The 14636-nt window shown below is 36.3% G+C and overlaps 1 protein-coding gene and 1 long non-coding RNA gene across 9 annotated transcripts in view; one reads left to right on the forward strand and one right to left on the reverse strand.

Annotated features, from left to right (window-relative positions):
* The window catches only part of LOC127853542 (ketosamine-3-kinase-like), a 34323-nt gene extending 20949 nt beyond the window's left edge, over window positions 1-13374 (forward strand). For 5 of the 7 annotated variants that reach the window (XM_052388121.1, XM_052388137.1, XM_052388164.1 and 2 more), the window contains 8 exons: window positions 1370-1453; window positions 2153-2256; window positions 4419-4581; window positions 6810-6860; window positions 7582-7723; window positions 9337-9511; window positions 11258-11444; window positions 12017-13374. In XM_052388121.1, the coding sequence (XP_052244081.1) occupies window positions 1370-1453; window positions 2153-2256; window positions 4419-4581; window positions 6810-6860; window positions 7582-7723; window positions 9337-9511; window positions 11258-11333 (795 nt within the window). In that variant the 3' untranslated portion in view covers window positions 11334-11444; window positions 12017-13374. Of the gene's footprint in view, window positions 1-1369; window positions 1454-2152; window positions 2257-4418; window positions 4582-6809; window positions 6861-7581; window positions 7724-9336; window positions 9512-11257; window positions 11445-11704; window positions 11757-12016 lie in introns of those variants that run through there. The other 2 variants (XM_052388147.1, XM_052388156.1) reach the window with 2 other exon arrangements.
* LOC127853567 (uncharacterized) lies at window positions 11410-12229 on the reverse strand. 2 transcript variants are annotated; one of them, XR_008036661.1, is made up of 3 exons: window positions 12017-12158; window positions 11601-11652; window positions 11410-11548 (listed from the first exon to the last, which is right to left on the reverse strand). It is a non-coding gene; the product is annotated as an uncharacterized LOC127853567 (long non-coding RNA). The 2 variants fall into 2 exon arrangements; XR_008036662.1 differs by adding an exon at window positions 12173-12229 and having other exon boundaries at window positions 11522-11652; window positions 12017-12120.
* Window positions 13375-14636: the final 1262 nt, after the last annotated feature.

Genomic DNA, 14636 nt, shown 5'->3' on the forward strand with positions numbered 1-14636 from the left:
CTGAGCAATCACTCAGTCTGTTCAAGGGCTACCCTGTCGGCTTTAAAGACACTTAAGGCTTTGTGGTCTGATAACAAGCCAGTAGCATACATTTTTGTGATAGCCTTTTGTCAGTCATACATGTAGGTCTTGTGCTGTCAACACTGGCCTTGTTAACACACTAGAGGCCACATTTTTCCCCAGATCTTCATGAAACTTGGTCATATGATTTGTTCAAATGGTATCTTGGCCGAGTTGGAAAATGTGTCAGGCCTGTTGTAAAACATGGCAAACATGGTGTGGGGCATTTTTCCTTTGATGGCTATTGTAAAACCTTGTTAACACTCTAGAAGTCACATTTATTGTCAAATCATAATGAAACTTGGTCAGAACATTTGTTCCAATGATATCTTGGATGGGAAAGAAAAAATGGTTCAGGTCTGTTGGAAACCATGGCCACCAGGGGTGGGGCCTTTTTTCTTATGTGGCTTTAGTAAAACCTTGTTAGCACTATAGAATCTTTTTTTTCCATTCTTCACAAAACATTGTCAGAACATTTGTTCTAATGATATCTTGTGTGAGTTTGAAAATGGTTGAAAAATATGGCAGCCAGGATTCGGTGCATATTTCCTTTTACAGCTATAATAAAACCTTGTTTACACTCTAGTATCACATTTTTAGTCCAATCTTCATGAAACTTGGTCAGAACTTTTGTTCTAAAGATATCTTGTGTGAGTTTTAAAATGGTTCCGTCCATTGGAAAACATGGCAGCCAGGATTCGGGGCATATTTCCTTTTACAGCAATAACAAAACCTTGTTTACACTCTAGAAGTCACATTTTTAGTCCAATCTTCATGAAACTTGGTCAGAACTTTTGTTCAAATGATATCTCAGCTGATTTGAAAATGGTTATGGTTTGACAAAAAAATTTGGCTGCCAGGGGGTGGGGCATTCTTCCTTATATGGATTGCTATAGTAAACCTTGTTTACACTCTAGAAGTAACATTTTTAGTCCAATCTTCATGAAACTTGGTCAGAAATTTGTTCTAATGATATCGGGGCTGAGTTAGAAAATGGTTCCTATCAGTTTAAAAAGCCTTGCTGTCAGGGCGCTGGGCTTTTTTCTTTAAAAGGCTAAAGTGAAACCTTGTTAACTTTCTAGTTGATATTTTTGCCAAGTTTGAAAATGGTTTCATAAACATCTCATAAGTTGATGAGAGCAGTTCAGTTCCCTGAAGTTTCAGTTGAGCAACCTTTGGCCTCTGGCCCTCCTCTGTAGCTTAATTTAGCTATATAAACGGTAAGCTTACACTCTTAAATAATTATTATATTCCATAATCACACATGGGGACTGATGGTAATGGAACGTCATACATGTTTCATTTTCAGGCTCGTACAATGTTCGAAGGAGAGCAAGCGAGTCTTGAAGCTCTAAGTGCGCCAGGCATTGTAACTGTTCCAAAGCCTATAAAGGTAACATTATTGATGCCCACACCTCCACGTGTTTGCAGAAATACATTTTTACTATAATTGATGGATCTTTGATATTATTACTTTATGGTTTGTTGACTTGTTTTCTGGTGTTTTTGTCGAATGTGATAAATGATTGAATTATTTGTTATTTAAAAAGAAGGAAGATTTTTTTTAAGAAATACATGCTTGTTATATCTTAGCATACATGTTTACTGCAATAGTTCCTTGTTGTTCCTGTTGTGCCTGCCGTTTCTACTAAAAATGGGCTAATTTTCTGTGAACTATTCACCGTTTGTTCAGAAAATATGTTTAAATCTATACAATTTAAAGATCACAGGGTAAAAATTTATGATGTAAACATATTACATTACATTTCAAATAGATCATAATTACAGTTGGTCTGCAATGTAAGAGGCATGATTCTACTAAGATGCCAAGGTGCTTTGTGACCACTGGTGCTTATCGGGTCCTGTATAATATATAGAGATTGGTCTTATGCCAAGTGCTGCCAGCATAGTTGCAGACCAGCCTGAACAATTTTGCAGTCTTATGTCGGCAATAGTAAACCAAACTGTGGTGGTCTCACAAGCAGACAGGGTAGTTTCTCACCTGACTGCCTGTATGTTCAGGCTGGTCTGGAGCTACGAAGGCCACATATGGCTTTAGACCCAGGTTTGAATGACATGGCTCACATATCAGGTAGTTGACCAGCCAGGGGGTGGGGCTGCCCTAGTCATGGAGTACGTGGAGATGGAGGGGGGACTGAGACAGCACGCTGCACTGCTTGGAGAACAGCTGGCCAGGTGCTCTACTGTAGCTGCATGTAGCTGTTGTTGAACGCTTTGGGAAGGCAGTAGATTTAGTAGATAAGTACAACAGGACTAGTGGTAGGAGTGTTTAGTAAATGTGGTGTGGTAAATGGAGTCTGTTCAAAACACTGTAAACTGGTCTTGTTTTAGTGTATTGTATATTAATTTTGTTTGTTATCCCCCGCCAAAGGCAGAGGGATATTATTTTGGCGTTGTCCGTCCTTCCGTCCGTCTGTCTTTCCGTCTGTCTTTCCGTCCTTCTCTCCGTCCGTCTGGCACTTTTGTGTCTGGAGCCATATCTTGGAAGTGCTTTGGCAGATTTCCTTGAAACTTGGTACAAGTATATATATGGATATGAGAATGATGCACACCAAATGGCATTGTACACCATCTGTTAATAATAGAGTCATGGTCCTTGGTATCTTAAATAAATGCTTTTTTGTGTCCTGAGCAATATCTTGGAAGTGCTTTGGCGGATTTCATTAAAACTTGGTATGAGTATATATATATATAGATAAGAGGATGATGCACGCCAAATTGCATTGTACACCATTGGATAATAACGGAGTAATGGCCCTTTGTATCTTGAAAAATTGCTTTTTTGTGTGTGTCCGGAGCCACATCTTGGAAGTGCTTTGACGGATTTCATTGAAACTTTGTAGGAGTATATATATGGATAAGAGGATGATGCATGTTGGCGCTGTCCATCCGTCCAGACAACTTTTTGTGTCCAGAAGTATATTGGCGGGGGATATCAATTCAACGAATTTGCTTGTTTTATTGTTATTCTTTTGAAATGATTATTAAAACTATAAAAACATGCATGTTACAGAATTACTGCTGTGTTTAGATTATTATTTGAAGTTCAAGTGAACATGTTAAAGGGTAAGACAATTTTAAACTAGGTATTCAACAAAATTGATGTCCAAGATTTTATATTGGGGTTTGTAGACTGGGCGGGCGTGGGGAATACGGCATCAAGCCATTGGTTTTCAATCTACATTTTGTGTATTACTTAAGTTTGCATTAATCAAGCTTGATAAAACGTTGGATATAGCAAGCTTGCATATAACTTTGGATTGATTTCAGGTGTGTTGTGTCAGATCACTGTTACTTAATATAAAATAAAAACTCTTTACACTTAATAACTTGATTTTACATGGTTGAAGATATTGCACTGAAAGTTTCTATTAGAGCCTGCATGAAGACCAAGTTTGGGATTTCTGTTATGGCTAGGTTCAAGATCACTGTATTAAAAACAGAAAGAGTGAAAACAGGTGGTTTCCAATCAACAACTTTTATTTGTATATAACCAATCTTGATCAAACTTAAGATGTAGTAAGCTTGCATTGAGACTCAGGGTGGGTATGTACTAGTATTTGGGGTTTGTTTGGTAAAGGTCATGTTATTTGTAACTTCAAATATAAAAATGGCATAACTCCAGTTAAGATAGAAGAATTGCTCTGAAATGTTCATTTTATGTTGCCTACATGGAGACGTAGCTTTGGAGTTCATTTTATGTTGCTTACATACAGCCGTAGCTTTTGATTTTTTTTCCATTAGGTAATGGTTAAAGTCACTGTTAGCAAAATTGGAGAAATACCACAGTTTCTGTTTAATAACTTTAGTTTCCCTTAAACTTTGTGTATAGTAAGCTTATATGTATACCTAGCTGAGGATTCCCTCCAGGACCAGTTTGGTCAAGATTCATTCTGCTCACAGGTTTGAGTTTTTATGTTGGTCCAAGAGTTTGTATGTTGGTAGTTAATACACAGACCTTCTTTGGATTGAATTCGGGACGTGTTGCATCAGGGTCAACATCACTGTTTCTTTAAATTTTAAAATGTGTTGTCTTTTCTATTACTTTAGATGGAGTTTTTTTTGAAGACATTGTTTGTGTAGTTGGCTTAATAACAGACCTAGCTTTGGATAAAACAGACTTTAAATTCAAGTAATAACTTAATTGTTGCAAACCTGGTTTTGTGACATTTCCATGGTAGTTGTTTAGCAGGTTGAGGGGTTTTATGCTGACATATTTTCAAGCAAAAAGATGATGTTTTTTAATATGTTGAGTTTCTTTATTGAAAAAAAGGAAGGCCACGTGTTCATTAGATGTGTTTATGTCTCTTAGTAAATTTACTCTTCATTTTACACAGACTTCACCTGCACAACTCCACCTTGGATGCCAAGGCCCAGCAGTCAACAGGCAGCGTTCATAAGCAAGGCGAGGATGACCAGTATGTTGGTCAGTTTGGTTTCCATGTGAACACAAGCTGTGGGTATCTGGAGATGGACAACACTTGGTGTGACACTTGGGAGGTAGGAGACCAGGGGTTTGTCATATTTAATATCTAGGCAGAAAGTGTTTTTCGTGATTAGCCTACAGAGACTGCACAGGCTAATCTGGAAGGGACAACATGAGTACGCAAATCCATGAAGCCTGGTTGTCAAAGAGCACCTCTCATACATTTTTTAGCTCACCTGAGCACAACGTGCTCATGGTGAGCTTTTGTGATCGCCTTTTGTCCGTCGTCCGTTGTCCATCGTGCAATGTCAACATTTTCCTTGTTCACTCTCTAGAGGCCACATTTATTGTCCAATCTTCATGAAATTTGGTCAGAGAATGGTTTTAATGATATCTTGGATGAGTTCGAAAATGGGGACGTTTGCTTGAAAAACATGGCTGCCAAGGGGCGGGGCATTTTTCCTTATATGGCTATATATGGCTATAGCAAAATCTTGTTAACACCCTAGAGGCCACATTTATTGTCCGATCCTCATAAAACTTGGTCAGAAGATTCATCCCAATAATATCTTGGACGACTTCGAAAATGATGTCGGTTGGTTGAAAAACATGGCCGCCAAAGGGTGGGGCATTTTTCCTTATATGGCTATAGTAAAACCTTGTTAACACTCTAGAGGCCACATTTATTTTCTGATCTTCATGAAACTTGCTCAGAAGATTTGTCCCACTGATATCTTTGATGAGATCAGAAATGGTAACCTTTGCTTGAAAAACATGGCTGCCAAGGGGTGGGGCATTTTTCCTGATATGGCTATATATGACTATAGTAAAATCTTGTTAACACTCTAGAGGCCACATTTATTGTCCAATCTTCATGAAACTTGGTCAGAAGATTCATCCTAATAATATCTCGAACGAGACCAAAAATATTGCCAGTTGGTTGAAAAACATGGCCGCCAGGGGGCGGGGCATTTTTACTTATATTGCTATAGTAAAACCTTGTTAATACTCTAGAGGCCACATTTATTGTCCAATCTTGATGAAATTTGGTCAGAAGATTTTCTTTATGATAGCTTGGATGAGTTTGAAAATGGTTACGTTTGCTTGAAAAACATGGCCGCCAAGGGGCGGGGCATTTTTCCTTATATGGCTATATAAGGCTATAGTAAAATCTTGTTAACACTCTAGAGGCCACATTTATAGTCCGATCTTCATGAAACTCAGTCAGAAGATTCATCCCAATAATATCTTGGAAGAGTTTAAAAATGATGCCGGTTGGTTGAAAAACATGGCCACCACGGGGGCGTGGCTATTTTCCTTATATGGCTAGAGTAAAACCTTGTTAACACTCTAGAAGTCACATTTATTTTCCGATCATCATGAAACTTGGTCAGAAGATTTGTCCCAATAATATCCTGGATAAGTTCGAAAATGGTTTTGGTTGCTTTAAAAACATGGCCACCAGGGGTGTGGCATTTTTCCTTATATGGCTATATATGACTATAGTAAAACCTTGTTAACACTCTAGAGGCCACATTTATTGTCCAATCTTCATGAAATTTGGTCTGAAGATTGGTCTCAATGATATCTTGGATTAGTTTGAAAATAATTATGTTTGCTTGAAAAAAAGGGCTTCCAAGGGGCGGGGCATTTTTCCTTATATGGCTATAGTAAAATCTTGTTAACACTCAAGAGGCCACATTTACTGTCCAATCTTCATGAAACTTGGTCAGAAGATTCATCCCGATAATATCTTGGGCGAGTTAAAAAAGGCTGCAGGTTGGTTGAAAAACATGGCTGCCAGGGGGCGGGGCATTTTTCCTTATATGGCTATAGTAAAACCTTGTTAACACTCTAGAGGCCACATTTATTTTTTGATCTTCGTGAAACTTGGTCAGAAGATTTATCCCGATAATATCTTGTTATCTCAGGTGAGCGAATTTGGGCCTTTCAGGCCCTCTTGTTTGGTACATTTTATTACAGGCCAGAGTCATTCAAAATAAAATTGAAACAGGTCATAATATTATAGGCTTAAAGATAATGTAAAATAGGACAATCATGGATGATCAAATTGGATTGTCTTTCTGAATTTTAGAATGGGTGGCCTTATATATGGTTATGAAATCTTTATCGTTGTTGCATGTTATAACAATACAAAGGTAGTAGAGATCTTTATTCATGGTATATTATTGAACTTCTCTCCATTAGAAATATGTAAACCATTTTTATACATGACTTGCATAATTTTTTTGCATGATTTTTAAATTTTGTATAAAGTGTCATTATCACCATTCATTTTCAGAAATTCTACGCATGCAAGTTAGAAAAGCAGATTTCAATGGTTGAAAAGAATGTAAGTTTTTCCCACCAATGTTCAGTCATGTTTCAAAATTTACTGAATGAGTGTAATTTCCACATATTAACACGATATGTGTTTGTCAGAAACACTTTGTCCCCTTCTGCGCAGCTTTGAAGCTATATATTTGACCTTTGACCTTGAAGGATGACCTTGACGTTTCACCACTCAAAATGTGCAGCTCCATTAGATACATATGCATGCCAAATATCAAGTTGCTATGTTCAATATTGCAAAAGTTATGGCAAATGTTAAAGTTTGACGCAAACAAACACACAAACACACAAACCAACAGACAGGGCAAAAAAAATATGTCCCCCACTATTGTGGTGGGGGACATAAAAATAGTATGATTATATAGCCTGTTACAAAGTTAAGGGTGATATACTGGAATAACCATGGACTACTGTCCGACATTCCGTCCGTCTGTCTGTCCTTATACCAAATTTGTCTGAAAGACATTCCCCTATGTTTTTCAACTTACAGAATTCAAACGTAAGCATTGTTTCTTATGTGATTAAATTGAATATACATCTCTGCATTTTAACATCTAGGAAGGTGTAATATAATTCGTATGCAACATCATAAAACTTTCTTTGGGTTAAAGATAACTTATGGTTGACTCATATTTATGTACCGGTACCATGAATTTATTTGCATGTATATTTTGTATGAAAATAACCAAAAATATAAGTCTTTATTCATTTTGTGCACCTAGGATAGTGAGAGGAAAGCAAGGGAGCTATGGAATAAATTGCTGCCTAAGTTATCTTTGTTCTTTGAGGGTTTGCACATCACACCTGCCCTAGTCCATGGGGACCTGTGGGGTGGAAACGCCAGTGAGAATGACAAGGGACCTGGTAAGGGTGATGTGTGGTGCTGTATAGTGTCAATGCTTGTTAGACACAGGAAGTGTAGGAATGATTGTTGTCCCCTACCGGTTTCACCGGAGGGGACTTATGGTTTGCGCTCTGTCCGTCTGTCAGTCTGTCAGTCAGTCACACTTTTGTGGATCTGGCGATTACTTTAAAAGTTCTTAATATTTTTTCATGAAACTTGAAACATGAACAGATGGCAATATGGACATTATGCACGTCATTTAATTTTGTTTCTACGTCAAACATTCTGGTTGCTATGGCAACAAATGACTAGAAATACTGCTGAAAATGGTGGTTTTCTGGATCCTGTGATAACTTTAAAAGTTCTTCATATTTTTTCATGAAACTTGAAACATGGATAGATGGCAATATGGACATTATGCACATCATTTCATTTGTTCCTACGTCAAAACTACTGGTTGCTATGGCAACAAATATAAATAAAAAAAATCTGACAACGGTGGAATTTCTGACAATGGTGGAGCCGGTAGGGGACATATATTGCTTGGCAATAGTCTTGTTGAATAATACTTTCTATGAAAAGTACAGAAATTAAATAGTGTGTGCTAGTATACAATTTTTAGATGATTTTTACTGAATTTTACATGATTACTGAATACACAAAAGTATAATCAATAATTAAAACCCTATTTTTAACCAGGTTTTCCGAAGGAAAAAACTGGTTATTAGATTGGCGAATGCGGGCGGGCTGGCTGGCGGGCTGGCTGGCTGGCTGGCTGGCTGGCTGGCGGGCTGGCGGAATAAGCTTGTCCGGGCCATAACTATGTCGTTCATTGTCAGATTTTAAAATCATTTGGCACATTTGTTCACCATCATTCGACGGTGTGTCGCGCGAAATAATTACGTCGATATCTCCAAGGTCAAGGTCACACTTTGAGTTCAAAGGTCAAAAATGGCCATAAATGAGCTTGTCCGAGCCATAACTATGTCGTTCATCGTCAGATTTTAAAATCATTTGGCACATTTGTTCACCATCATTGGACGGTGTGTCGCGCGAAATAATTACGTCGATATCTCCAAGGTCAAGGTCACACTTTGAGTTCAAAGGTCAAAAATGGCCATAAATGAGCTTGTCCTGGCCATAACTATGTCATTCATTGTGAGATTTTAAAATCATTTGGCACATTTGTTCACCATCATGGGACGGTGTGTCCCACGAAAGAATCACGTCAATATCTCCAATGTCAAGGTCGCCACGACTAAAAATAGATTTAAAAAAAAAAAAAAAAACTTACAAAGGGGGTTAATTTTTTTTGGTCATTTCAAAAGTTCAGTTTGAGTTTTCTCCCTTTATCAGATTTTTTTTTCACAATGAAAACCTGGTTTTGTGACAATTTTGTCCCTTGTTCATTGATGTTTTGGTACCATTTATTCAGAACTTTTATTTAAGTTAGTTTTTTCATCTATGATTTATCTGTTTTGTTTTGCTAAAGTAATATTATGCGCAGTATAACCACATTTGTCAGAGAATACCTCAACTAGATTGATTTATGCAATATAAATAAACAATTCATGGCAAATGTTGTATATATATATAATATATATGTCTATACTGTTATTTATGCTTGTTTCAGTTATATTTGATCCAGCAAGTTTCTACGGTCATGCAGAATATGACCTTGGAATAAGCTACCTTTTTGGTGGCTTCAGCGGGAAATTCTATGAGGCATATCACAAGGTCATACCTAAAGCGCAGGGATTTGAGAAAAGAAAGGAACTCTACAAACTTTTCCACTACTTAAATCATTGGTAACTGCATTTGCATTTTATCTTCTTTTTTATCTTCTTAACACATTTTTTGCTGTTGTAAATACATTATTAATAATAATTTCCAAAAATATTATCAGAAGAAAAAATTGATGTACATGTAGGGATATAGTTTTTGTGTTGTCTGTCGGTCTATCCATCTATCACAAACTTTTCAGGGCTATACATGTATCTCAGAAACTTTTTACGATTTCAACATGAAGCTTCATAGATGTATATGCATATTAATCAGGAGAAGTGCCAAGTACAAACCATAACCCTGCATTTTCATATATAAGAATTATTGCGTGTTGTGGTTTTTGTATGATGTAACTTCAGACCTTTTTCTCAGATACTTTACAAGATTTCATCATGAAAGGTTGTGAGTGTTTATATATCAATGAAGTGTCATGCATAAGAACCATAGCCCGTGTAACTTTTCAGGGTTTTGTCTCAGACACTATACAAGATTTCAACATGAAACTTTATGGGTGTAAAGATCTCAATAAGGAGGAGTGCCATCATGCCATGCATTAGAACCATAACTATACACTTTAAAAAATAAGAGAGTTATTTCCCTACATGATAGTTGAATATTTTTACTTTTAGAGTTATATCTAAAGTACTACAATATTTCAACTTGAAACTTCATGTCTGTTTAGATGTCAATTAGGAAAATTGTACTGCATAAAACAATAACCTTACAATAGTTATTTAACAGTTATTCTCAATCATCTGGGGCTGAGTCACATACAGAACTATAATCTTAGAATCAAGGTCACAAACATTAGATGAATGATTCTTATTTAGCAATTACCTCACTGTGCATCAAAGGATTCTGTAATTACTTTCTACAATTGTTCTCATTTATATTGCTGGGTGTCACAGCGGTCAATGTCAAACACTGAGGTCAAATGTTACAAATCTAGATTAAATAACTATCATTCCGGTACATCAAGGAATTTTCAAATGACCCGTTATTGTTCATCTTCATCTGACAATAATGCACATGCAAGACCCATGTACCTATGGCAATGGCAACAGTCATACAAATATCGTTGCACACCACCTTTTAAAAGAACATTTATAACCATTTTTTAGTTTTAAAATGTCTTTTTAGCTCGGCTGTTTTCGGAGAAAACCCGAGGTTTTGAAATAGCCAGCTCGTTGTCCAGCGTTGCTTCCACCTACAACTTTGAAACTTCATATGTAGATGCACCTTGATGAGTTCTACACGCCACACCCATTCACTAGGTCAAAGGTCAAGGTCACTGCGACCTCTTAAAAAAAAAAAAAAAATTCTGACAAAATTTCGCAGCCGAGCATTGCACCCATTATGCGGTGCTCTTGTTATAAGTTAAATATTTGGTGGATTAAATTAACACCGAAAGCATAATAAGGAACAACTATTGTCCTAACACACCATCTTTTTATAGAACCCTTTGTAACATAACAAAATTCAACTTCATTTGGGATTGTTCATGCAGAGCTTTATTTTAGAACAGCCTTTTGAGGTTTTATTCAACCTTCATTTAAGTGTATCGATGAATGGTTCTATCTATAGGTAGTTGTGTACTGAGTTTCGCATTTCAAGCTTACAAATGGTTTTTAAATCCATTTTAAAACCAAAATGTTTTAAGACCAACACATTTAAACTTTAACTAAGACGTCCTAATATTTTGACTTGATTAAATATTTTACTGCTTGTATGTGATAGTTAACAGATAACAATATTGTTTTGTGTTTCAGGAATCATTTTGGAGGTGGCTATAAAAGTTCTTCATTATCAACGCTGCAAACCTGTGTAAACTATGTCTACCTTTAACTTGCCAATGCAGTCAATGGTACAAGCCTGTGTGAACTATGTCTACCTTAAATGTGTCATTGAAGTCAACGCTGCAAGCCTGTGTAAACTATGTCTACTATTAACTTGCACCTGTAGTCTATGGTTCAAGCCTGTGTAAACTATGTCTACTATTAACTTGCACCTGTAGTCTATGGTTCAAGCCTGTGTAAACTATGTCTACTATTAACTTGCACCTGAAGTCAACGCTGCAAGCCTGTGTAAACTATGTCTACTATTAACTTGCACCTGTAGTCTATGGTACAAGCCTGTGTAAACTATGTCTACTATTAACTTGCACCTGTAGTCTATGGTACAAGCCTGTGTTAACTATGTCTACTATTAACTTGCACCTGTAGTCTATGGTACAAGCCTGTGGAAACTATGTCTACTATTAACTTGCACCTGTAGTCTATGGTTCAAGCCTGTGTAAACTATGTCTACTATTTACTTGCACCTGTAGTCTATGGTTCAAGCCTGTGTAAAATATGTCTACTATTTACTTGCACCTGTAGTCTATGGTGCAAGCCTGTGTAAACTATGTCTACTATTTACTTGCACCTGTAGTCTATGGTTCAAGCCTGTGTAAAATATGTCTACTATTTACTTGCACCTGTAGTCTATGGTACAAGCCTGTGTAAACTGTGTCTACTATTAACTTGCACCTGTAGTCTATGGTACAAGCCTGTGTAAACTATGTCTACTATTAACTTGCACCTGTAGTCTATGGTACAAGCCTGTGTAAACTATGTCTACTATTAACTTGCACCTGTAGTCTATGGTACAAGCCTGTGTAAACTATGTCTACTATTTACTTGCACCTGTAGTCTATGGTTCAAGCCTGTGTAAACTATGTCTACTATTTACTTGCACCTGTATGGTACAAGCCTGTGTGAACTACATTGACCCTTAATGTGCCATGGCAGTCAATGCTACAAGCCTGTGTTAGCTATATTGACCCTTAATGTGCCATTGCAGTCAATGCTACATGCCTGTGTGAACTGTGCCGACCTTAAATGTTACAATGCTGCTAATTCTAAATGCCTGTGTGAACTTTTGTCTACCCTTAAATGTTCCATTGCAGTTAAAGCTACAAGCCTGTGTAAACTACTGGTATGTCCACCTCTCATTGCAGTCAATGCTACATGCCTGTGTGAACTATGTCTACTTTTAACGTGCAATTGCAGTCAATGCTACAAGCCTGTGTTAACTACGTCTACCTTAAATGTTCCGTTGCAGTCAATGCTACAAGCCTGTGTAAACTATGTCCTCCCTTAACATGCCAATGCAGTCTATGGTACAAGCCTGTGTATGTCAACCCTTAAATGTGCCATTGCAGTCTATGCTTCAAGCCTGTATGAACTTTGTCTACCTTAAATTTCCCATTGCAGTCAATTCTACATGCCTCTGTAAACGATGTCTACCTTAAATGTGCAATTGCAGTCTATGCTGAAAATCTGTGTTAACTATGTCTACCTTAAATGTTCCATTGCAGTCTTAGCTAAAAGCCCATGTAATGGATCCCCTGTTTTGTACTGTACCAGATTGTGCCCCATGTCTTGTACAACAATCAAATAGCATCAATAGATCACGAAATCAGTAGTTAGGCTTTGTATACAGTAATTTAAATTAACTGCATCTAGATGTTTTATGCATGTTTTCTTGCCAATGGCAGCTTTTTTACAGTGTGCACTAATTAATGCAGCTAGCAGATTTGTAGATAGTTCAAACTTTTGTACTACCTCTTGTTATTGACTGATTATTGAACAACTAACTAAAGTGTTGCTAGAGTGACATAATAGAGGAAAAAGATCCAAGCTTCTTCAGTCTGTGCTTACAATTGTCATCATATTGCAAAATATGAAGCAGATGTGTGCAGTAGTTAACTAAAGAACACAGACTTACAGTCTTTACTAGAAAAATATGATAATAAAATGTATATAAGATTACTAGCTGTGAGAGTGTCTGAATAACATTATGTCATTTGTTTTTTATTAAATTATTGGCAAACACTTTTACAAAATAGATTTTGTTGAACACATTGTAAGTGTCAGTTGGACACGTTATTTGTTACTTGATTTCACATGTAGTACCTAAGGAATCACTCACATTCGAGATATAACCAACTCAAGTGTTCAATGCAAGATAATCATTTTATTTGTGATAATAGAAAACCACTCTAATACAACACATTCCAGGTTAATCCCAATGTACATCAAAAATGATTAATCATTCACACAATAATACCAATTCTTTAGAACAATAGTTTTGCATATAAGCTGTATCCAGCTCATCACTAATTGATTGCAATAGGTAGGCAATATTCTCAATCACAATTAAATGTTTAAAGAACCCAAGTAATCTGTCACTATTAATGGTTTATTTTGAGGATCACCAAACCTGGAGATTCAGGATATTGTATGCGTCTTTAAAGTTTAGTGTAGCAACATGTACAAACATCATGGTTTGGACAAATAGAAAACTTTGAATGGGAATATAATTCAGTGATTTCTTTCATAGGTAAATACTGGAAACAATGACATCAGTTCACAAATTCCTGAAGTTTCATTCAATGTAACTGCAAATATACTATGCACGCACACAAGTTGACAAAATAAGCATTTTCTAAGAATAAACGCTTAAATATAGCACATTCCAACTGCTGGTTGAAAATATTCAAACATATATGCTGAGATAAATACATCAACATCACGTTATATGCCAAATATGTTATTTTAAAAATGCAATATACCATTCTTAATTCATCTGAAGTCACAATAACGTATGCATTATTGTTAGCATGCATACAATTCTGAAAATTCCCACAGGTGCTATTGACCATGCAAATCACTGTTTTTATAGCATTTATCTAATTCTAATAATATAAAGTTAACAAATATAAAGTTAACAAATATACAAATTGTGTTTTTTTTGTATCCAATATTGCAAATTATGTTTAAAGATTACCACAATAGTGAGTCTTAACACATTACCTTTATCTGCAAGTAAAGCCATTTTGATTTTTTTCAATTAGGATGTTCTGTACTCTGTAATATATTATGACCAATTTATATTAAGCAAGCACACATGTAAATTGATTCTTTGTCAACAAAACCCCTTTACTGTTGGATACATTATCAGTTATTGGTAGAAGTCAAACATAGCAGTACAGCCCAGGCTCTATTAGCATTACTATATTATATATATATATATTAACATTGTTCTATATTCCTCAATTTATACTTTTGCTGTAATTTACACCAAGACCATGTCTGAAATGGTAAA

The sequence above is a fragment of the Dreissena polymorpha genome, chromosome 1, assembly GCF_020536995.1.
Source record: "Dreissena polymorpha isolate Duluth1 chromosome 1, UMN_Dpol_1.0, whole genome shotgun sequence".
NCBI lineage: Eukaryota > Metazoa > Mollusca > Bivalvia > Myida > Dreissenidae > Dreissena > Dreissena polymorpha.